This window comes from Neoarius graeffei, chromosome 9, assembly GCF_027579695.1.
Source record: "Neoarius graeffei isolate fNeoGra1 chromosome 9, fNeoGra1.pri, whole genome shotgun sequence".
NCBI lineage: Eukaryota > Metazoa > Chordata > Actinopteri > Siluriformes > Ariidae > Neoarius > Neoarius graeffei.
The window spans coordinates 56,545,843-56,570,428 of NC_083577.1; the positions used below are offsets into that span (position 1 = coordinate 56,545,843).

At 41.1% G+C, this 24,586-nt stretch overlaps 1 protein-coding gene across 9 annotated transcripts in view; it reads right to left on the bottom strand.

Moving 5' to 3' along the window:
- The window catches only part of mycbp2 (MYC binding protein 2), a 134,275-nt gene that overhangs the window by 30,789 nt on the left and 78,900 nt on the right, over positions 1–24,586 (bottom strand). For 5 of the 9 annotated variants that reach the window (XM_060929884.1, XM_060929881.1, XM_060929882.1 and 2 more), the window contains 20 exons: positions 24,294–24,431; positions 24,005–24,183; positions 23,717–23,859; positions 23,537–23,637; positions 22,560–22,778; positions 20,592–20,814; positions 20,182–20,300; positions 18,620–18,707; positions 18,176–18,225; positions 16,347–16,519; positions 14,780–14,924; positions 14,484–14,690; positions 14,339–14,394; positions 14,147–14,262; positions 10,169–10,266; positions 9,497–9,613; positions 8,788–8,928; positions 3,173–3,397; positions 2,222–2,354; positions 1,060–1,182 (listed from right to left, as the gene is read on the bottom strand). In XM_060929884.1, the coding sequence (XP_060785867.1) occupies positions 1,060–1,182; positions 2,222–2,354; positions 3,173–3,397; positions 8,788–8,928; positions 9,497–9,613; positions 10,169–10,266; positions 14,147–14,262; positions 14,339–14,394; positions 14,484–14,690; positions 14,780–14,924; positions 16,347–16,519; positions 18,176–18,225; positions 18,620–18,707; positions 20,182–20,300; positions 20,592–20,814; positions 22,560–22,778; positions 23,537–23,637; positions 23,717–23,859; positions 24,005–24,183; positions 24,294–24,431 (2,794 nt within the window). The remainder of the gene's footprint in view (positions 1–1,059; positions 1,183–2,221; positions 2,355–3,172; positions 3,398–8,787; positions 8,929–9,496; positions 9,614–10,168; positions 10,267–14,146; positions 14,263–14,338; positions 14,395–14,483; positions 14,691–14,779; positions 14,925–16,346; positions 16,520–18,175; positions 18,226–18,619; positions 18,708–20,181; positions 20,301–20,591; positions 20,815–22,559; positions 22,779–23,536; positions 23,638–23,716; positions 23,860–24,004; positions 24,184–24,293; positions 24,432–24,586) is intronic. The other 4 variants (XM_060929889.1, XM_060929886.1, XM_060929883.1 and 1 more) reach the window with 3 other exon arrangements.

The window sequence follows — 24,586 nt, forward strand, 5'->3', positions numbered from 1 at the left end:
CAATATCATAACTTTATAACAATTTATCCATTTTAAAAAAGTTTTATTTTTCATTTAAACGTGCAGAGAGCACATCAGGGCACTTGCCATGATCAGCAAACAGCATTTATTTTTGGGTTTTGTTTGACTAAGGATTTGCTTTCTTTTAAGACATGAATATGAAATGACTGAATTTTACGAAAAGTTTATTATATTTGTGTACACAATAGCACACAAGTAATTTCAACTTGTCAATGTAATCAGCATATAAATTTGCAGTGACTTATGCCAACTGTACAATTTTAAACCTGTTAGGTCAAATTAAGGAGTCTCATTATGTAAATATACACAAATTCAGGAGGATATATACAGCTGTGGAAAAAATTAAGAGACCACTTGTGCTAACAGGATTCTCATTCTCATCTCATCTCATTATCTCTAGCCGCTTTATCCTGTTCTACAGGGTCGCAGGCGAGCTGGAGTCTATCCCAGCTGACTACGGGCGAAAGGCGGGGTACACCCTGGACAAGTCGCCAGGTCATCACAGGGCTGACACATAGACACAGACAACCATTCACACTCACATTCATACCTACGGTCAATTTAGAGTCGCCAGTTAACCTAACCTGCATGTCTTTGGACTGTGGGGGAAGCCGGAGCAGCCGGAGGAAACCCACGCGGACACGGGGAGAACATGCAAACTCTGCACAGAAAGGCCCTCGCTGGCCACGGGGCTCGAACCCGGACCTTCTTGCTGTGAGGCGACAGTGCTAACCACTACACCACCGTGCCGCCCCAACAGGATTCTCATTAATACCAAATTTCTTGTGTAAAACAAATGATTTGCAAATACGTTTGTTTGTATCCAGGCTGATAAATGAGGCCCAATGTTTGATTAGAGTGAAAGGGTTTAAACTGTGTGCAAATACTGAAACGTAATGTAGTATAAGAAGACAATAATGGCTGATGGTCACAGACTAACACATAGTGGGTTTGAGCACATAATGTGCGGTACTGCGTGGCAGCATGTTTCCTACTAAACCAGGTTTTTCTCGCATTAAAGTGATCTTCTAAGCTCACCTTTGTTGTTGGAGATGCCATAATCAAAGCCTTGTGCTCCACTGCCCATAGTTCTGCTAAAGGCCTGCACTGAGAAGGGACTAGGGGGAGGAGTCTGAGCACCGTGCTCTAGGATAGCTTGCTCTGTTGGAAGAAAAATAAAACCAAAAAAGACATACTTTTCATTAGCTTTCCACAGGATAAGTACTTGTTTTAGGCCCACTTTACACGGGGACGGTCTGAAACAAAAATGCAAAAGTCCGTTTTCGTTCTCACTTTTTTCCGCGTCTACACGACCGTTTTCAAGGAGGAAATCTGCGTCTATACGGTGAAGCATAAATGTGTGGAATTCAATTGGATGTGCATGCCAGGCGGCTTAGTGGTGCTGTGAAAGACCTCCGCTATGTCTGCACGCATGCGCAACGTCTTCCGTCTTGTCTGATCTGCACATCTGCGCCGCGAAAACTTTGACTACTCTGCCTATGGCTACTCGTGAGGTTGCCAGAGCACCTTGAAGGTCCGTTGGATCGATGTAATCAGACATGCTGTAGCCGTTCTATATGAGTGGGTGGAGCACAGAGGACGGCAGGACAGAGATCAGGTTTACAAATAGGCTTTATTGCCACACTTTTCAGTCTAACAATATTTTTAAACCAACAGACACACACGCAACCGGCGTCTAGCTTGGGGATGAGCTTCTCTGCTCTCCCTCTTTAAATAGGGCGCGGTCACTGGGAAGACACACAAACACAGGTTAATTGACATCAGGTGTAGTGATTCTGCCACTTACCTTCCCTGACTCCACCCTCCTGTCACAGACCGGCGCTTGACCACGCCCCCGCTGCCACACATGCTCTTACTATGACGTAAATGCGTACCCGACGTGAGCAGATCCGGGCAGAGATTCGCGTATTGGGTAGTTTAGACGGATATGCAACGGGGGCTGTTTTTAACTTATCCACTCTGGAAGGCGTTTTCAATTTTTTCCGTTTTTCAGCCTCGAAAACGCCGTCCCCGTGTAGACGAAAGGCACTTCCGATAAAATATTTAGTCGTTTTTACCCGACAGCGTCCTCGTGTAAACGGGCCCTTAATCCGTTCATTATGGTGCCTGTCCAAGTCGACTTCTGGAAGCGTGAATGGAAACTTATTTCTGAACGGTTTGTTTGTGGGAATGGTTTTACCTTCGTCATGACGCAGATATTGGTTTCCTCCTCGGTCTCTTGCTAGGGACCAGGCCTCTCCATCGTCACTCTCACAGAACTCGACCACACTGTTCTTATCCAGCTGCACCCATGTTCCTTCTGGGTTAACCACCTGATAGACAAACAACATTATTTATCTCATCTCTCTCTCTCACACACACACACACCACTGGCCATTGCACAGATTGTAGTCACAGTGTAGTATATGATGATTTACAATAAAACGAGTCATGATTACACTGACAGCAAAGGTTAAAGGAACTGATGTGCCATTCACTTAGTATCATACTCAACACAGAGCACGCTGTTCTGTTTGGAGAGTGAGTATGGAAGAGAACACTGGGGCAGCAGTGCTAAGTGCACAGTAGTCACTAAAATTTGAAGAGAGGCACTCTGGGACAGCATGACACACCACACCTTTTAGAAAGATTGAGCAGGAAGAGGAACATTCAGCCACCTCAATGGCAAACCAGGAAGGAATACTCCAAGTGGCCAGAGGTTCTCATTTTAGAAATGACTTCAGCCTTTTTTAAAATTTTTTATGAGCTTCACAAACATTTATTTTTTTTTTTATCTTTTGGTTACAGAAGAAATTTGAGCCCATGTATTGTCTCACATTATTTACTGAGCATTCCAAAATAGTTGTACTGGAACGCAATTCATTCACAGCAGGAGCAAAAGCTGAAGCCATGCAGAATTTACATCTACTTATGTGTAGGAAATTCAATATACAAAGAATGATCACATATCCACACCAGGAGCTTATTATGTATTGTTTCTTTAAAAGGAAATGACACACTGCAATTTGAAAGGACACGAAGAAGAAAAGGAAACTGATATTACAGTGACCGCAGCACTGGAAATAAGGCAAGAAATCCGGCAACGTAGTGATTTACTAGCAGCCAAAAGAACACAGGTGGGAGTTCATACCTCGCCTACCGCCTTGACTTTGTTCCCCAGTACTAACATCCCAATGGGGATACCTCTAAGGTTTGGGCAGCTTCTGATGTTGTGACCCGAGGGTCCCGTCTTCACTACCTTATAAAGACCGGGTCCGCCACCCAGGCCAGCCCTGTCCACACTGCGCATGGGGGCCTCATTGGAGGGGCGGCCACTGGTCTCCCGTATACACTCATCTGACTGGGGCCTGGCCTCCTGCAAAACCAAAAGGTGATAGGTCAATCTCTGTAGCAGAAGAAAAAAAAAAAAAGGCAACGGGTACATTGCTGCACTCTTAAAATGGATGTCACTGCAGTGTCAGCATTTAGGCAGGTGCCATATCAGTTACAACTGTAACTAGTATCTACAAAAATATAATTAATAAGTACTTGTATTTATGTAAAAGTCTGATGTGACAATTTTTTATTAACGGAATGAGAACAACGTGTACACAGAATGTCTGACATACTAGAGAGTAGGACTGACTATGTGGCAAGCATGCTGATCAGCTCCTTTTATATGTAAGAGCATAAAAACAAAATGAAATCATGCTAAATGACTTATTAAATCATATTTTGAATGCATTTCTTATAAAACCTTCATGTAAATGCAAAAAAAAAAATAAAAATTTACTAGACAGACATTTATTCAACATAGTCCAGTTAGTCATGTACATTACATTGCATCTTCCTAAACATATAATTCACAAAAAATAATCATGCATCTGTGGGACGGCACATTAACTGTAAATCAACAAGATTTTGAGCAGACAAATAAAAGACAAAAACTGGTGGAAAGCAAAGAAGCAGCAAAGCCATACACATCTGTCCCTCCTTTTGACAACTTACCTGAGGGAAACAAGATAAGGTCGTCCAAGACAAAAGGTCGATATCCCTGACTCCTTGGCTAGCACTAAAGGTATTCTGAGCAACAAATTGTAAGAAAATCAAATCACGGTCGAGAATTACTTAAGACAGAAAAGGTGCTGACAGTATGGGATTTCTTTTTCTTTTTTTTGGAAGAAAGCTGTTCGTTTCTGATGACGATTTTACTGATTAGTTTCCCTGAATTCCCTGTATTATGGCTTGCGAGCTCTAGGAGCTCAATCATGATCAGCTGAAGCTGAATTTAAAGCAATCCAAAGATATGCTTAGAATACATTTTTAAAACATAATCTTAAACAATCTTCCAAAAAACTGTGGTGTGTCATGCTGTTTTTAATGAGGCTCCTCAAATCCATGAGTTCAGGATGATGGCATATTGTCCAACAATGCAGGGTTCTGACAGCCAATTGTTTTATGGCAGAAAGCCATCTTTATTCTTATAAAGTCCCTTCCATACTTCTTCAGTGACTAACCCAGGTTCCTAATACAACCGATCTGAAGGTTTCTAAGCCATGGAGCAAACGCAGCCAACAAATCTTTATTTATTTTATGCCAACTTTCAGAAATACACAGTGGTTTATAAATAACTGAACAGTGATCATTTCCTGTTTCTCTCTGTATTGCAGCACAGTTGAGTAACACAGCACACATTTACAGACTCCCTCACTACTACTTGTGCCTGGCTTTGCGAAGCCACAAGTTATTGGGTGATTCAGGTCGGGCATTTTGAGCTGTTGAGTGAATTGTGCAACTACTCCCCTTTCACCTGTTTAGAAAAGTTTTGCTTAATAAGCCGACCAAACCGACATGAAAACGTCACCAATAGTGGCACAGGGTTTAAAGGAACAGTCCACCGTACTTCCATAATGAAATATGCTCTTATATGAATTGAGACGAGCTGCTCCGTACCTGTCCGAGCTTTGCGCGACCTCCCAGTCAGTCAGACGCAGTCAGACGCGCTGTCACTCCTGTTAGCAATGTAGCTAGGCTCAGCATGGCCAATGGTATTTTTGGGGGCTGTAGTTAGATGCGACCAAACTCTTCCGCATTTTTCCTGTTTACATAGGTTTATATGACCAGTGATATGAAACAAGTTCAGTTACACAAATTGAAACGTAGCGATTTTCTATGCTATGGAAAGTCCGCACTATAATGACAGGCGTACTAACACCTTCTGCGCGCTTCGGCAGCGCATTGATACGGAGCTCAGATATCAATGCGCTGCCGAACCGCGCAGAAGGTGTTAGTACGCCTGTCATTATAGTGCGGACTTTCCATAGCATAGAAAATCGCTACGTTTCAATTTGTGTAACTGAACTTGTTTCATATCACTGGTCATATAAACCTATGTAAACAGGAAAAACGCGGAAGAGTTTGGTCGCATCTAACTACAGCCCCAAAAAATACCATTGGCCATGCTGAGCCTAGCTACATTGCTAACAGGAGTGACAGCGCGTCTGACTGCGTCTGACTGACTGGGAGGTCGCACAAAGCTCGGACAGGTACGGAGCAGCTCGTCTCAATTCAGATAAGAGCATATTTCATTATGGAAATACGGTGGACTGTTCCTTTAAAGAGCTACAAAAGTCCACTAACTGTTAATATACGTCAATATCTTTGAATGGCCATGGTTCTAAATAGAGTTTTTGCATCCTCATTCATCCAGTCAACCTTTTCAGTGCACAACCGTGCATAATGAAGTAATATTTAGATATGCCACTCTTATAGTTCATTTTCAGATCAATGCTTTTTATGTTACATGTAGTCACAATGCAAGTGCCCTCACAAAATACTCTTCACAACTCAAGAAATTAGCTCCCTCTAGTGTCTTACATTGTACACATGGTCATCACACCATGAGAACTGCTTTTTGTCGGGCTTCTGCCAACACAGGTTGCACTTGATCATGATTACGTTACATGCCCATAAAAAGTATGTAGGCTACACCTGTACTAGGAGGTCAATGAAAGGTGTTGCTTCTCTAACAAACTTTTAAAACGTCATCTTTATTGTTCCATTTTTTTTTTTTAAACCTAACCCAATGCATGGCAGTTTGGTTTCAGAGGGAAGTGACAGAAACCTCTTTTCCCAAAAGATATGGTGGAATATTTAACACTGTGAGGGAATTTTGAAGGCATGTGTGTTGTGTGTATATATAAAAATTTAGTCCAGGGTGTACCCCGCCTCTCGCCTATAGTCAGCTGGGATAGGCTCCAGCTTGCCTGCGACCCTGTAGAACAGAATAAGCGGCTACAGATGATGGATGGATGGATATAAAAAATTAAGAGACCATTTCCCTTTTTTGGGCGGCACGGTGGTGTAGTGGTTAGCGCTGTCGCCTCACAGCAAGAAGGTCCTGGGTTCGAGCCCCGGGGCCGGAGAGGGCCTTTCTGTGTGGAGTTTGCATGTTCTCCCCGTGTCCGCGTGGGTTTCCTCCGGGTGCTCCGGTTTCCCCCACAGTCCAAAGACATGCAGGTTAGGTTAACTGGTGACTCTAAATTGACCGTAGGTGTGAATGTGAGTGTGAATGGTTGCCTGTGTCTATGTGTCAGCCCTGTGATGACCTGGCGACTTGTCCAGGGTGTACCCCGCCTTTCGCCCGTAGTCAGCTGGGATAGGCTCCAGCTTGCCTGCGACCCTGTAGAACAGGATAAAGCGGCTAGAGATAATGAGATTTCCCTTTTTTCTTAAATCAGCATCTCTATGTATGGCAGTCATTTCGTTCCAGTGTCTGTGCTGGAATTTCAACACAAGCACACCTCATTTTACTTAATGAGGTACTGATTAGGTGATCACCTGATCCAAATCTGATTTAACAAGGAAAAGTATAAAAACCACTGCTGTGGTCATCACTATCCTCTTGCAATAGGACCAGTTTGGATGGCAATAACAGTGCTTGTAGTACCTTAATTTTAATTGGAATACAAAAATATCTATTCATCATGCCAAAAGAGTTAAGAAGAAATGTTTTGAATGAGAAAAAGAAGGGTTAAATTCTGGCTCTACTGTCAGAGTGATACAGTGAGCATCAGGTTGCTTCCATCCTCAAAATTTCAAAGACAGCAGCTCATAAGAACAAGGTCAAGCAGCAGACATTGGGGACTACAAAGTTACGGACTGGCAGAGGGTTAAAATGACTCCACTGACTGGGATGATCGTCAACTCCTTCGAATGTCACTCAACGACCATAGGATAACATCAAGTGACCTACAAAAAGAATGGCAAATGGCAGCTCTGGGTTAAGTGCACAGCAAGGATGGTTCGAAACAGGCTCCTCCAGGCAGGGTTGAAGTCATGCAGAGCTGGAAAAAAGAAGCCCTTTGTCAATGAGAAGCAAAGAAGAGCCAGACTGAGGTTTGCTAAAGACCATAAGGACTGGAATAAGGTCGTCATCTCTGAGGAGTCCAATTTTCAGCTTGTCCCATCACCTAGTTGTCTAATGGTTAGACGGAGACCTGGAGAGGCCTACAAGCCACGGTGTCTCGCACCCATTGTGAAATCTACTGGAGGATCAGTGATGATCTGGGGGTGCTTCAGCAAGGTTGGAATGGAGCAGATTTTTCTTTGTGAAGGACACATGAATCAAGCCATGTACAAGGTTATCTTGGAAGAAAACTTGCTTCCTTCTGCTCTGGCAATGTTCTCTAACTCTGAGGATTGGGTTTTACAGCAGGACAATGCTCCATGCCACACAGCCAGGTCAAATCAAGGTGTGGATGGAGGACCACAAGATCAAGACCCTGTCATGGCCAGCCCAAGCTCCAGGCCTGAACCCCACTGAAAACCTCTGGAATGTGATCAAGAGGAAGACGGATGTTCACAAGCCATCAAACAAAGCTGAGCCGATTGAAATTTTGCGCCAGGAATGGCATAAAATCACCCAAGAGCTATGTGAAAGACTGGTGGAGAGCATGCCAAGATGCATGAAAGCTATGATTAAATGTCAGGGTTATTCCACCAAATATTGATTTCTGAACTCATCCCAAGTTCAAACATGAGTACTGTGTTGTTTAAACTTGAATATGATCTTGATTTCTATGTATTATTCAAGGTCTGAAAGCACTTCATTTTTAATTTTGACCAGCTGTCATTTTCTGCAATTAAATGCTCCAAGTGACAATATTTTTATGTGGAATTTGGAGGAAATGTTGTCAGTAGTTTATGGAATAAAACAAAAATGTTCAAGTTCCTCAAATACATACCTATAAATAGTAAAACCAGAGAAACTGATCATTTTGCAGTGGTCTCTTAATTTTTTCCAGAGCTGTATATATTACTTTGGGTTATGTCTACAGTTCATTTTATTGTAGGTAAAAAAAGGCAACATAATTTAGCCAGTCGTGGGAACATCCACATGGTAAAAACGACTGACACGACCTATTTAAATAGGACTAAAATCCCAGAAATAAAAGCAGTAAATATTAAAATCACCCCACCTCCGCATGTGAAACTAATGCACTTAAACAGGGCTTTTAGCTACTCTTTGGACAAATGACAAAGTACAGGCCACTACATGCACACAACAAGGCTTTAGTGTTAAACCACTGGAACAAACATTCAATGCTTTTAGGCATTAGGTTAGGGGATGCACTTACAGGAGAGATCATCACTGAAAACACTGGCACAGTGGTCTAAACTTGAAGGCTATAAAGTGCAATTTCCAGTGTCAGATAAATAGTATAGGGGCTCCTGCTGTTCTACAAACGCGAGGCCTATACTTACATCAACAGGGACCAGGAGGTTTCTGCCCAGATGCTGGTTAAAAGAGAGGCACCAGGCTTCAGTGTACCCATTCATGTTGGGAACATACTTCTTTACAGTCTCATCATTCAGTCTGAGCCACACACCATCATCATTGTGGATCTATGGGAAAACAAGCAACAGAGCAGAGCCATGCCTTCCTGTAATTGCTAACAGGCCATTGCGTGATCCTCAGAGGCTGCAAAATGTATGTGCTAGAGTCGGTACAGAGATTGTGTGTGTTCTAGGTCCGCACTATCCTGCAGGAAATGTCTGTGCAGAATTACTATGAATTTGGAACATTTGCATTTATATTGCAAATGCTATTGTGTTTTGTGAAAGCAAAGAGCATCAAGGGTGATCCCTAAATAACGATCAATCAAAGAACGTACCTTTGGGTAAAGCTAAGGATAAAACTGCAGCCTGAAAGTTTCTTGCATATGTGAAGCAAAGGAAATGCAAAGAAATGTTTTGAACCAAAATAATAAAAAAAATATATAAGCTTTAAGCTGCAGCAATGATTTCAATAGGCTTAACACTATTTGTGATTTAAGATAAAAGGAGCCATAAATGAATTACAAGTTATTGTTACCAGGTTCACTGATTAAAAGAAGATGAAATACAAGAGGGAAAATGACAGCACATGAAAACATTACAGAGAGATGTGTGTCCCTAGTCTACAATGTTTTACCTCGTCAATGAAAGTGATGGTGCCATTGACTTGGACTATGCCTATTTGTTCGCTCTGCAGAGATGGGTGACTACGCACACGCAGCCCTGCGCTGTCCTTGGCGACAAATTTACGCACCTGAGAGGAGCAGAGAGAGAGAGAGAGAGAGAGAGAGAGAGAGAGAGAGACGGGGGAGAGTGAGACAAGCAAGCAGACGACAGGAGAAAGCAAAGCACCTTCAAATCACAAGAGTGCCAGACAAGAACACAGCAGGGGTATTTAGCAGAAAGAGTGTAAGAAAGGGTTCATTGTCAATACAATCGGTCACATTTGTTCGTCAAGATAAAAACCTCAAGCCATGATGCCAAGCCTTGAGAGGTTTTAGGCAGAAATGGAAAGCCTAGCAGCAAGGCACAAAAGTGGTTCTGCTCAGCTGTGTTGCTTGTTTCCCAGCATAAACTTCATGTCAAACTAAACATAAATTTAATTATAATCCACGAAACTGAATTCAAACCTATTCCCCCCCCCCCAGTTGAAAGTAAACAAGTACAAAGAATGTTAAGAAAGTGAATTTTAAAAATGGGTATCATAACATGGTTGAAAAGAATAAAAGAAACCTTGCAAAGGCTAAACTGATCAGGTCTGGAACTCTTCCGGTTTAGCGGTTCTTCTGCTTGAAAGCTGGAATCTCACCTTGCTTGGCTGTGGTTCAGTTTTGGGTTTAATCATCTGCGTCCCAGGAGGAATCATGCCTTTGGGTGGGTCTTTTACTTCAACCTCTAAACCAGCATCTGTATGAAAAACCTCTGCTGTCAGCGCTCACATAAAATCATTTAATTACTGTATAAAGCAATATGGTTAAATAATTAGTACTTTTAAAATAGTAAAGAAAAGCGTCAAATTATTTTGACAATGCCTTTACAGAACATCATTCCCTTAGAATAAATACTGTGAATGCATGTGAACAGAGCAGACCAGAGTGGGGAGAAGAGAGGGAGCCAAATTTTACTGGAGCACAACCAGCTGCACTTTATCATTGCCGCTACACCCATATTACAACCCCACTCAATCCTGAATGCATTAATCATTGGTGAGCCATCACAAAATTTGTAAACTACAAAAGATAACTGAAAATTTTAAAACATACATACATACGAACAACAGGACAAAATAGATCAAATATAAATTATTTTTTAAAAAGCATAATTTATTTATTTACATAAATATCCACAGAGTCAGTGCGTTTACATGCACATAGAGAAAATCGAATTTCTGCCGTAGCTCATCTGAAATCGAAGCTCTAAATGGCATGTAAACACCTTAGCTAGGCTGAAATTGAATCGAACTTGATTTCTCGCAATCGAGCTACACGACCTAGATTATGCGATTTTTGCCGAGCTACTTAGTGCATGTAAACCCTATCGAGCCACGCAGTCCAGCTACTTACTTCAGTACTGCCCCTTCCGGAAGTGACAAGTGACGAGACCACAAGCGGGAAACATAACAGCCTCGGTCGGGAAAAAAAAAACCAGCCTCGGTCGGCATGACACTTCACCTTAGCCGCCCACTTTATTAGGAACACTTCTGTTCGTACATACAAACTCTCTTCTTAGAGTTTATTTTATTTTTAAAAGGGACAGTGCACAAATTAAACATTATCCTTGTGGTCAGGACAGATGTCTGTCCCAGGTTATAGCAGTACATGCTAATTTCCGCCTGTAGTCACTTCGTTTATACTCTTGAATAGCTCTTCTTCATGACGACAACCGGAAGTGTACCACCACGATGGGGCGTGTAGCGCCACCTGTGGCTCGGGTGCACAATGCACCTCATAACAATAGCTCGATTTAAACACTGCATGTAGGATTGGATTTCTCTGGCACCCCTGCTGGGACCCTTTGCTCGATTACTGACAGTAGCTCGATTTGGATGTGCATGTAAACGTAGTGAGTGATTAAGGAGTACCACATTTGTGATGGGAATGGGAAAATCCAGAAAAACTGTACTAGCGTTAAACAATACTTGGTCAGAGTCTCATCCGCACTAATGATCTGTTTATTTCTACTACATTTGAGTTTTACCAAGGCCATCCTTAAAAAAAAATCCGTTTCCTGTCCACCGGGTGAGCAAAAAAATTTTCAGTCGGGAGGGAGGGATTTTTTTTTTTTTTATATGGATGGATAAGAAATCGCAATGCTGTGTTTGCTTTTTCTTTCATACTTTTTTATTACAAAAGCAGACACATTTAATAAAATGACAGTTTAATCAACTGAAACTTGTACAAAAACTAAGTTAGCATTTTAAATGCTGACTGCAACATTTGCAAAACTTTTACAAAGGTACTTAAAATGTCCGACACACAGACTTTTTGTAGTTCTAAATCGAGCGTTAGGCCTAGTTCGGATGAAATCACACTATTAAAATGATCACTGAATGATTTGTTTTTCTGAATCTTTACTATTTTGTTGTTCGCTAGAATACCATTTTGCGATTTCACACTTAAGCAAATGTTTGAAAACTCCGGATCTCCTTCCTTCATGGTGGCTGTCATTTTTTTGTGCCGCACGGCGCATGCACAGAGCTGATTCAGTTCAGAGTGCGCGCGCACTCGGCGGAGGCAGTAGTGTGTCGGGGCCGTCGGAGGGAACAGAAGCAGAGATAACACTTATTTCGTCTCCAGTAAACCAGCCTTCTCTCGTTCAATTACGTGCTGGCATCAAAAGACACCGTTGGTTGTAAATGAAACCAAACTGAGTGGTTGGAGTGTATTTTCATACACAAATGGAGAAATGTTCGCTGAGTGTTTAACTGTGTAGCCGCCACTGCAGACCGTTGTCATTGTTAATTCATAGCATGCTCAGCTGCGTGAATGTGTCATGCACCGAAAATAAGAGATTTACAAGCCAGGAACGCCTCATGATGCAATACGCAAGAAAAGAAAGAAGATTTACTGCCATTTTACTTTGTATTTGAGTAAAGTGAATAAATAAATGGTCTGTGGAAAATACATTTAACCCTGGGGGGGGGTAAACACAGGAGTTTGTGTTTACCCCCCTGGCTACTTATTTGTCATGGCTGGCTAGTATGAGCCTTAGTGGAAAGCCCTGGGAATGCGTAAATGACTACGTTCAGACTGCACCCTGAAACGACCCATATCCGATTTTTTTGCCCATATGCGACCTGTATCCGATTTGTTATTGACAATCTGAACGACACACATCCGATTTTTTCACATGCGACCCAGGCTGCTTGGATATGTGGTCCTAAATCCGATGCATATCCGACATTTTCACATGCGACTGCAGTCTGACCGGACAGGTCGCATTCATGCGACCTACACATCATCAACAAGAGACAAACGTTACTATTCTGCGTTGGCTAATCCCGCCTCTTTGGTGGAAAACAACAACATTTGTACAGTTTTCAGAATTTAAATAGACTTTTATAGAATTGATCAAGCTAATGGTGGATTTGGTAGGGACCTGGATGTTGATCTGTTAGCCTGATTAAATAAAACAGTTTCTATAACTGATTTATAACTTAAACCATCCTGTATTACAAGATAAGATTGTTCTGGAAATTTCCAGTAATTTGACACCTTCGGTCTCATTAGTCTGCTGTTAATCAGATTATTGTGTGAGTTCCGCCGCCGCCACAAAAACCACATCGCCAGGTCTCGCCTCATCTCCATAGCAAACTGCACTGGTGTTTCTGCACCTTGAGCCAGCACTGAGAGAAGTTGCAAATTCAGCTGGCTATAAACAATCTAAATAAATATTTATAAAAATGTAGAAAAAGTTTATTAATATGACGAAATAAATATGTGCAAATTATTAAGCCTGAATTAAGAGTTTGGTAATACAGCGGCCGTATCCCAAATGACTGCCTACTGAAGCTCGAGTGCACTATATAGAGTTTAAAAATCCATTACTTCCTAGTAACATGTAGTGCACTTATATAGAAATTAGAGAGACATTTAGGAGTCAACCCTCGTTACCAGGCTACACGTTTTCATTTCAGTTCAGAAACAAAAACACACACGAGACCTCACACTTTAACACTAACCAGATAATTAAACAAACAAACAAACAAAAAAAAAAGAAATCATTAAACTTGAAGAGTGCGCTTTTTTTGTTTACGTATTACGTAGATGTGCTTATTACGTGTCAATTTGCGCATGCGGGACACTTTTGGGTTGTTTTCTGTTCATACTGGAGATCGCATACAAGCCTCATATAATTGGTAATGTGAACGGCCTAACAAAAAAATCGGATTTCACAACAAATCGGATATGGGTCGTTTCGGGTTGCAGTCTGAACGTAGTGAATGTCAAGTTCGATTTTAGATTTACGAACCTGAAAAAAATGTCGAAAAACCGGCGTTAAAAAAAAAATTTCAACCGCACAAACGGCACTCACCCGGCCGGTGGACCGGAAACAGAACATTTTTTAATAATGGCCCAATGGATTCTAATCCAGACCTCTGTCCAGAAAGAGTACATTTTTCTTCCCTATTACTCCTTTCAGCAAATATAAAGCAAATCATCAAGAACACTGAATGCCATGTGAATAGGAGAGCAGAAGAAGAGAGCAAAAATGTGGACCACCTGAGGGTTCTAAGGACCGAGTTAGGAAATGTTAATTTAGTAAACAATATCAAAAACGCGCTTACCAATTTCAATGCCATCTATGGTGACATGTATGGTGTAAAGCCCAACAGCACCAGGAGTCCAGTTGGCACTGTAGGTGCCATCTGTGTTCGCCCGGATAAGCATGTTTTCACTAGGCCTGTTAAGACAACTGCTTTGAGAAAAGTTCCGCCATTCACTAATTAAAATAAATCTACAATTTCACCTATATTTACCTCTTTGGAGTGGGTGAGGCAAAGCGCAGTTCCTCAAACGAATAATTCTCATACGCCTAGGGAGAAAAATCCAAACATGAAATATATGACATGCATCTGGTTACTTATTATCAGTCCACATATAAACAAAACGGCAGCAGTGAACCTTCATCATGGTGATAGCAATGTAGCGAGCTTCCTTAATGATCATGGGTTCATAAGTGGCTTCCAGTTTTGGTGCTGGCAAGCCACCAAAGGTGAGGTCCATGCCTGATGCTGAGTTAGAGGGGCTTCCTGGGAACCGCTGCAACTTCTTCATGTTGTCCTGTTGAATAGATTTCTTCTGAGAGACAGGCACAGCCTTCACCTCCACCTGCCGATCAGAGAAAAAAAAAACAACAACTCAGATAAACTCAGATAAAACGGTAATATACAGTTCTTTTTTGCACACAGAAGACCTACTTTCATATTTGGCACATGAACCACATCTCCATACTGGTCTTTGGTCTGCACTACGACAGTTGTTGGCCAGCCGCAGCGGATATCATCTTTGTTGAGGATAAGGGATGTCTTTTGAGGGTCTGCATAAGAGTCGGGCTGAAGCCATCTGAAAACGACGTGACAACAATAAAGATTTTCTCTCTCCTTCCTCGAGCATTTGTTATTTCCTCTGTTACTTGAAGCCAGCATTAAGATCATGTTTTGTCTTTTCGTCGGCACGTTAGTAATGGGGGCATTTGGACAACATTTACTTCCATTGATAATTTTCAGTTACAGTTTCAGAATTATATCATTTAAGTTACACAAAGGAAAAAAATGATAAAAATAATTAGTTTACTTACATAAACAATTATCTCTAACATTAACAAAGTGAAGTAACTAATGATAGATGCTTCAGGCATGACCAACCACAAACACACCAATAAACACCATGTCTACATAAAGTACAGAGTGATCAGCACTAGGTGATTTGCACCCATAAAAATCCATACTGATCCCATAAAGCTGGTTTTACCCCTTTTCCACCAAATCAGTTCCAGGGCTGGTTCGGGGCCAGTGCTGGTGCTGGTTCACAACTCGTTCAACTTGAGAGCCAGCTGAGAACCAGTTTGCTTTTCCATAGCTCCCGGTGCTAAGCGAAGCCACGTCAGTTACGTCGCTGTATACGTCAGCTCCGTCGCTACATTTGCGTAAACCTTGGTGCGAATATCGAAGCAAAAACAACAAGGAAGAAGCAGCAGCAACAACAACAACAATCATAATAATCAATGACTTCGCGTTTGTACAGCTGCTGCTTCTCGTCACTTAAAAATGGCGATCTTTCGCGGTCTTGCTATTGTTGTTGGTCTTAACAACTCGGCCCCCCTGCTGACGTAAGCGGTTCTTTCCTCTGGCCCAGCAGAGAGTTGGTGCTAGCCTGGAACCGGTTTTTCTGGCCCCAGAGCCAGTTCTTTGTCAGTGGAAACAGAAAACCCGGTTCCAAACTAAGCACTGGCCCCGAACCAGCCCTGGAACTGCTTTGGTGGAAAAGGGGCATTTGTGATGGCACAAATCCAGTTTTCTGCCATTTCCTCCAATAAGTCAGCTTAATAGGCCTGGCTTGCTAGGAGGTGAGTGAGACTGTAGTTTCTTCAGGTGCCACTTGACATTCTGGCTGCTCTCAGTTACAGTCAAGTCAATTTATTTGTATAGTGCTTCGAACAATACTATACAGGCATCGTTTTAAAATATTCACCAGTACACCACTGCAATGAGTGGCACTTTTCCAGGCCAGTAAGCAAAAAAAAAATTTAAGAAAACAAAATTGATACTTCAATTTCTTGTTTCTCCAATTCCAAAACACCTGATCCAACTCATGATATGCTTGCTTGTCGGTTCATCAGCTCAAATACAAGTATCAAATCATGTACCCTGACACAGGGAATGTGGGGCTCCCATTATTATGGCTACAACTGGTGTGTTCATTAGATAGAGGTGATGCCTTTGATCACCAAAATATTACAAACCATTTGCGAAGTTTAAGACTGACCTGGCTAGACGTCCCCCACTTGAACCGGGCACACAAGTGATGAAGTCCTCCAGGAAGGAGTGCTCATTGCTTTGCAGGTGCAGGGGCAGGTTGCCCTCCAGTGCCTCCAGAATGGTGGGAGAGTGGGACAGAGCCAGTCCCTTCCCCAGAATCCCTGAATGTGCTTTACAGACCTGACAAAATCAGAACATTCAGACTATAACTTTATTCTACACGTATGGAGAAAAGCCAAATTAATGACCAGCGGTCTCAAAAGTAGCTGGTCACCGGCGGCAAATCGCCGTCTGTGGCTTGTTATGCCGCCGGCTATTGTCAGTCGAGTCACAAAATTTAATATTAAATATTTCTGACAGCAAAAAAAGTTGTGAACGTAAATTACATCCACTATGTCATGTATGTCCGCTGCCGCGTCAACTGTGTTTACATCCTCGACACGAGTGCAGCCATTACTGCCGCCTGTGTTGCCAGATTGCGCGTTTTCCCGCCCAATTTGGGCGGTTTTAAGTGCATTTTGGCGGGTTTTGAACATATTTTGGGCTGTAAAACGTCAGCAGTATCTGGCAACATATTTTTTTACTTAATACAAGAAATTAATGGATGCCAACGTTTTTGCCAAAATGGTATTTTATTTTCCATTGTTTAGGCAGCTTCAGCATCATACTGTGAGATTCTGTTCAAATTGTTTTTTTTTCTTCTATGAAGCCTGAGCCATTTATTTTATTAGTTTATAATTCTCATTCTCATTATCTCAAGCCGCTTTATCCTGATCTACAGGGTCGCAGGCAAGCTGGAGCCTATCCCAGCTGACTACGGGCGAAAGGCGGGGTACACCCTGGACAAGTCGCCAGGTCATCACAGGGCTGACACATAGACACAGACAACCATTCACACTCACATTCACACCTACGGTCAATTTAGAGTCACCAGTTAACCTAACCTGCATGTCTTTGGACTGTGGGGGAAACCGGAGCACCCAGAGGAAACCCACGCGGACACGGGGAGAACATGCAAACTCCACACAGAAAGGCCCTCGCCGGCCCCAGGGCTCGAACCCGGACCTTCTTGCTGTGAGGCGACAGCGCTAACCACTACACCACCGTGCCGCCCTAGTTTATAATTATTGTTTAATTTAGTCTTCAGGAGAGACTGCCTGCACACAGTACTAGTATTAATAGTTTTTTTCTTACATGAAAGCTGAGGCATTTATATTATATTTTAAGGTAACTTCATGTTGTGCTGTGAGGTTCTATGCACTTTAACTTTTGAACCAACAGGTGCATTTGGATAAGTAAAGCCTATTTTTCTGCATTTTTGTCGTCCTGGTAATCTTTTATATTGGTAAAGTTGTTTATAGGACCATTTCTCAGTGTCTGTTTTTTTAATCAATAGTTTTTCAATAATAACTTAATATTTAACATATCACTCAATTTTAAACAACCCCCGCGCCTCCCCCATAGTCTCCAAAATTTCTGTGGGAAACACTGGCGTGCGTAACAACGCTAATCAAGCTTAAGCTAGACGATCCGCCTCAAATACCCGTCCCGGGTAAATGTTATCCCAATTTTAGATGGCCTGTTCCAAACCATCCCGCCCCATGAAAAATTCATACTTGCATCTCTCTCTCTCTCTCTCTCTCTCTCTCTCTCTCTATATATATATATATATATATATATATATATATATATATATATCTCCCTGCACGCTTTGCGTGCATTATGTCTGCCGCTGGCAGACATTTTACCATTTTGCACCCTGCTGTAAATTATTTGTACCCTGCTATTCTCCCAAACTTTGAAGCCCCTGAATGACAAATGTTTCAAATCAATTACCTGAAGTGAAGCTTCCTCAAGAATCTCCAAATCTTCCTCCAGTTCATTTCCTTAAGAACAGGGACAAAGTTATTGCATTTAATAAGAATAACAGGAAGCTTGTCTTTGAGCAGACATCACTAATTAGCACATTGCTAAAATATTGGTATAGAAAATGTTTGTCTTAATGCGGTGCACATGTGAAAAATCCTGAGTTGTGCACTTTCCACAGCTGGCATAACCTATAGGTAACAAATATAATCATTTCCAGATTTACTTAGGTTTTAATGTTTACAATATAATTCTGTTTCACTTTTTTATTTTCTTTAACTCTATTGCCTTTTTAAAATCTCTGAACGCTCTTTCAATTCCAGTGTAGGTGTTTTTAATATCGAGGCATGGAAATGGAGTACTCGAACATCAGTTTTCTTTTTTTTGTAATGCCCTATCGTTTTTCTTTTTTACCTATAGGTAAAGCCAGGTCCTTCTTCATAAGCGCAGCGGCACAAACACTTCCCAGATAAGCCAGTTCCTTCTCCAGCTGAATGATGCCCTGAAATGCCAGTGGCAAGAGTTTCAGTTAATATGCATGACAGACAGACAGACAGACAGATATAAAACACATGCACACACACCCTCTATATCTCATCTGGCCCGACTGCTTTAACACTTTTCATTCTCTTCAAAGCTCTCCTTACGTCCTCCTTGATTATCTGCTGTACTGCCTGATTCACCATCTCCACCTCAGCCAACCTTCTCTCGCTTTCATTTTCTTCATTTATCAGCTTCTCAAAGTCCTCCATCCACCTCATCAACCCAGCTTGATCTCGTTATCTTGCTAATCCTTTTCTCCATCCTTGCCACTGCTCTTTACTTTCCCCTCACATCTTGTATGCTTGTCTGCTCTCTTGAACTCTCTTTTTATCCCAGTTTTGCTTTGCCAATTTCTTCCTCCTCCTCCTCCTCTCCTGGAGTTCCTCATTCTACTACCAAGTCTCCTTGTCATCCTTCCTTTGGCCATGATGCCACTCCCAGCACCTTCCTAGCTGTCTCCCTCACCACTTCTGCCATAGTTGTCCAATCATCCAATGATTATAAATAAAGTAATTTTTTTTCAAGAAAAAAATTAGATAAGATTTCATGTATGTATGAATGTGTGTGTGTTTATATAATATTAATATATACAATAACTCAATATATATTTAAGTTATTCCACAAAATTGAGTCATTCCACAAAATCGAGTCAGCCTTATAGCTGAGGCTATAAACCATGTACGACGAGATTGAGTGGAATAACTTTTATTCTATCCACACTTATTAGATTTTGAGAAATGGACCGTTTTTATTTTTGCAAATTCAATAAATAAAAACTTTATACAAAGCATCTGACAAAATCACTTCCACTTAGAATGTAAATAAACCAGCGAAAGGACAACAGCAATTTTTGAAAAACGCTATAATAATTCTTGAAAAATAAAGATACGTTCTTACCATCAAATACTTTTATTCCATATTTTGTTGCTTTTTTGGCGGTTGGCAAACCAACTTAAAAGGTGCATTACCACCACCGACTGGGTTGGAGTGTGGAACAGGAGATCTCTTTTAGCCATTTCTGTTTATTTTAAATACCTGATAACTATTTTTCAGGGTTTTTTTTTCGAATAGAGTTTTTATTTTGTCCTCGGTTGGTTCAGCAACATGCGCCGCCATTTTGTTTTTCTCTACTCATAGTATATGAGCTGATAGCTTAGTGGTACAGTAGCCAATCAGAGCGCACGATTGCTCATATGTGAATGTGGATAGAAAATTGTATGTGTGTGTGTGTGTGTGTGTGTGTGTGTGTGTGTGCGCGCAAGTAAAATATATATATACACATATACACACAATTTTCTATCCACATTTTATAAATCATATATAAAAAGACGCACAATGAAATCTTATAATAATCATTTAATTTTATTTACAATCATGAATTTAGATTGGCTTCTAAAAATGCATTCAAAAACAGGCTTAAAATGATCCATTACCTCATCAGACCCAGGGTTAAACTCGTACCCCACAGCCACGCATTTAAATCCATAGAAGCAGGCTTTTTCATCTTTCACATAATCTGATGCTGTTTCCAAGGAGAAGAGGGCCTCATTACCTTGCATTACAAATGAGAAAAATGCATGAGATAAATGATGGCAAACACTGGCAAACTCACACTATTCATTAATTTACATTTACATGCAGACATCCTTATCCAGAGTGACTTACAGAAGTGCTCTGAAGTCTCTATCAAAAAATACAACCTGATACTGGCTCACTAGGTCACAGACTAACAGTACTATCAGTCTAAAAGACTGGGGAGGTAATATAGTATGAAAAATGGAGAAAAGGTTTTTTTTTTTAAATACTTTACAGTTTTAAACATTTAATAGCTTGTAACTCCTACCTGGCAGGACTAGGACACTACAGGGCCAGCCATTGGATCCAGAGAACTTCTTGAGTTCGGTCCAAGCATTTATGGTCTCGTGTGTGAGTGCTTTGACACTCAAACTGGAGAAATGCAGAGTTCGGGTGGGAATGAGAACCCTCAGCACATCCTCTGGCTGGGCTGTTCCGCACTGCTGGTCAAATTCGATAGTAATCCAGCGAACACAGTCTGGGAAGGACACCTAAAAAGAAAGCAGTTTTTCAACAATCAAAAAAAAGTATAATTGTTAAATTAACAGTAACTGATCACTGGAGCAGTCTGCCAAACTAAAATACAACCCCGATTCCAAAAAAGTTGGGACAAAGTACAAATTGTAAATAAAAACGGAATGCAATAATTTACAAATCTCAAAAACTGATATTGTATTCACAATAGAACATAGACAACATATCAAATGTCGAAAGTGAGACATTTTGAAATTTCATGCCAAATATTGGCTCATTTGAAATTTCATGACAGCAACACATCTCAAAAAAGTTGGGACAGGGGCAATAAGAGGCTGGAAAAGTTAAAGGTACAAAAAAGGAACAGCTGGAGGACCAAATTGCAACTCATTAGGTCAATTGGCAATAGGTCATTAACATGACTGGGTATAAAAAGAGCATCTTGGAGTGGCAGCGGCTCTCAGAAGTAAAGATGGGAAGAGGATCACCAATCCCCCTAATTCTGCGCCGACAAATAGTGGAGCAATATCAGAAAGGAGTTCGACAGTGTAAAATTGCAAAGAGTTTGAACATATCATCATCTACAGTGCATAATATCATCAAAAGATTTAGAGAATCTGGAAGAATCTCTGTGCGTAAGGGTCAAAGCCGGAAAACCATACTGGGTGTCCGTGATCTTCGAGCCCTTAGACGGCACTGCATCACATACAGGCATGCTTCTGTATTGGAAATCACAAAATGGGCTCAGGAATATTTCCAGAGAACATTATCTGTGAACGCAATTCACCGTGCCATCCGCCGTTGCCAGCTAAAACTCTATAGTTCAAAGAAGAAGCCGTATCTAAACATGATCCAGAAGCGCAGATGTCTTCTCTGGGCCAAGGCTCATTTAAAATGGACTGTGGCAAAGTGGAAAACTGTTCTGTGGTCAGACGAATCAAAATTTGAAGTTCTTTATGGAAATCAGTGTCATTCGGACTAAAGAGGAGAAGGACGACCCAAGTTGTTATCAGCGCTCAGTTCAGAAGCCTGCATCTCTGATGGTATGGGGTTGCATTAGTGCGTGTGGCATGGGCAGCTTACACATCTGGAAAGACACCATCAATGCTGAAAGGTATATCCAGGTTCTAGAGCAACATATGCTCCCATCCAGACGACGTCTCTTTCAGGGAAGACCTTGCATTTTCCAACATGACAATGCCAAACCACATACTGCATCAATTACAGCATCATGGCTGTGTAGAAGAAGGGTCCGGGTACTGAACTGGCCAGCCTGCAGTCCAGATCTTTCACCCATAGAAAACATTTGGCGCATCATAAGGAAGATATGACAAAAAAGACCTAAGACAGTTGAGCAACTAGAATCCTACATTAGACAAGAATGGGTTAACATTCCTATCCCTAAACTTGAGCAACTTGTCTCCTCAGTCCCCAGACGTTTACAGACTGTTGTAAAGAGAAAAGGGGATGTCTCACAGTGGGAAACATGGCCTTGTCCCAACTTTTTTGAGATGTTGTTGTTGTCATGAAATTTAAAATCACCTAATTTTTCTCTTTAAATGATACATTTTCTCAGTTTAAACATTTGATATGTCATCTATGTTCTATTCTGAATAAAATATGGAATTTTGAAACTTCCACATCATTGCATTCCGTTTTTATTTACAATTTGTACTTTGTCCCAACTTTTTTGGAATCGGGGTTGTATCTACATGTACTGAAACACCTGACTTTTTCAAGTTTGAGGAATTATAATCTTTACCTTATACTGGGTGACAGCAGCCTGCTTGTAAGGATGATCACTTTCCAAGACCGCATAATGACTTGAGGTTGTGCAAGCAGACAGGCCCTGCTCAGGTTGGTTTCCAGTAGTGCTATCTGTAGACTGGTTAGGATTGAAGGCAGGTGGAGCATACTTCTGATTCAGTGCAGACACAGCAGGGAGAAGTTCCTGTACCAAACCAAACACCTCCACAGCAGCCTGACGAGAGCAGACGAATTAAAACGGACATTAAGCATCGAAATAATAATTCTATATGAGTGATTCCACGCTTATGGGTACTGAAATGGGGACATGAACTTATTTTTAAAAATTCACCTAAAACCATTTCTTTTTTTACCATCAGGTCACAAAACATGTAATCTTTAATGAATGATATGTTAAAAGATAACTTTAATTTTCTGAGATGTAATAAAAACATATTTATATGCCAAAGTCGAGCCTATGAGTTCCAAAATGATGTCTGTTACATTACTTCTGTTACGATTGTCCATCAATTAATTACAATCTAGCTATATACCATGTTAATCTTATTGAAAGAATGTGTATGTTTATTCTACTACACACGTTTATTAATTATATTTGCTAAAACATCACCTTCCTATGTTTCAAAAAGTAATTCTACATTGTTAAAATTGAGAATATATATGTCCACAACACTTCTGTTACGTTCTGACTTTGGCATATAAATATGTTTTTATTACATCTCAGAAAATTAAAGTTATCTTTTAACATATCATTCATTAAAGATTACATGTTTTGTGACCTGATGGTAAAAAAAGAAATGGTTTTAGGTGAATTTTTAAAAATAAGTTCATGTCCCCATTTCAGTACCCATAAGCGTGGAATCACTCAGATTAAAAAGGTATTACAGTGCGTCAAATAGCAAAGCAAATGCTTGCCTAAAACAAAGGATATGAAAAACAAAAATCTGCAGACAAAGCTAGCCATTTTCTTACCTTTGGTACAGAGGCAGCCACTGGGCCAATGTAGGCCAGAATAAGGGGAAGCAGCATGGAAAAAAGACTGGATGAGCTCAGCAACTCTGGAATGTCCTCAGCTGCAAAAAGAATAAATGGAACAAGTCATAATAATTTACAGTAGTAACATACGAGATGATGACAAAGTTTTATCCTCACCATCCACAGCAAAAGCTCTGTGCAGGAGGTCCTTAGCTGCCCGTACCACAGCACTAACCACCGAGAGAGCGCGGCTACAGTTTTTATCCTCCTCATTGGCTTTGCTTAGCAGCTGGGACTGCAAATCTCCATCATATTCACTTCTGCAACGCAGAAGATAAACGAACAATATTAGCAACAAAAATTAAATGATTTGTAAAATGATATTTGCTGTTAAGCGAGTTAGGCTCTTTAAACTACAACGGGGTCTGACCACATAAAGCTGGATGCAGAGGTGGAATGTCTAACCTGTAGTAGAGAACCTGAGGAATCTGGCCTCTAGTCTGGTTGGTGCCATTACTACTGAGACTACAGGTACTGAAGGTGAAGGTCACGCCGTCAGAACACTGCACCGTGGTCATCCCTCCATCTCCATTAGCTGTGCGACTGCCATAGTTGCGCAGACGGACCGCATATTTCACATTTTCCTGCACAAGACAAATATCAGGAGTAAAACTGAATGAAAAATGTTGAGTGTCTATATGCAGACCACATGACAGAAGATTTAGAGTTGAGATTGAGCCAGCAATAAAATCACCTTCAGAGGCACAGCTTTGTCCAGTCGAATCTCAGCAATGTCACTAGGGCTATCATCAGTGCTGTAGGTGCCTTTAACCAGCTCCAAAGATGTCCATCTGTGGGAATGTGCCGAGTCTCCGTGGTGCTCTGTCTGTGCCTGAAAGATGCATCAAAAATGCATTACATATTAGGCCATTTTGTAAATCTTCACTTTTCTAAAAGTTTCCAGGGGAAAAAAAGAATATACATTTTGAACCTAGTTCAAGCCAAGTTTCCATTCCTTCTACTCTTTCATAGAGAACAGTAAACCCC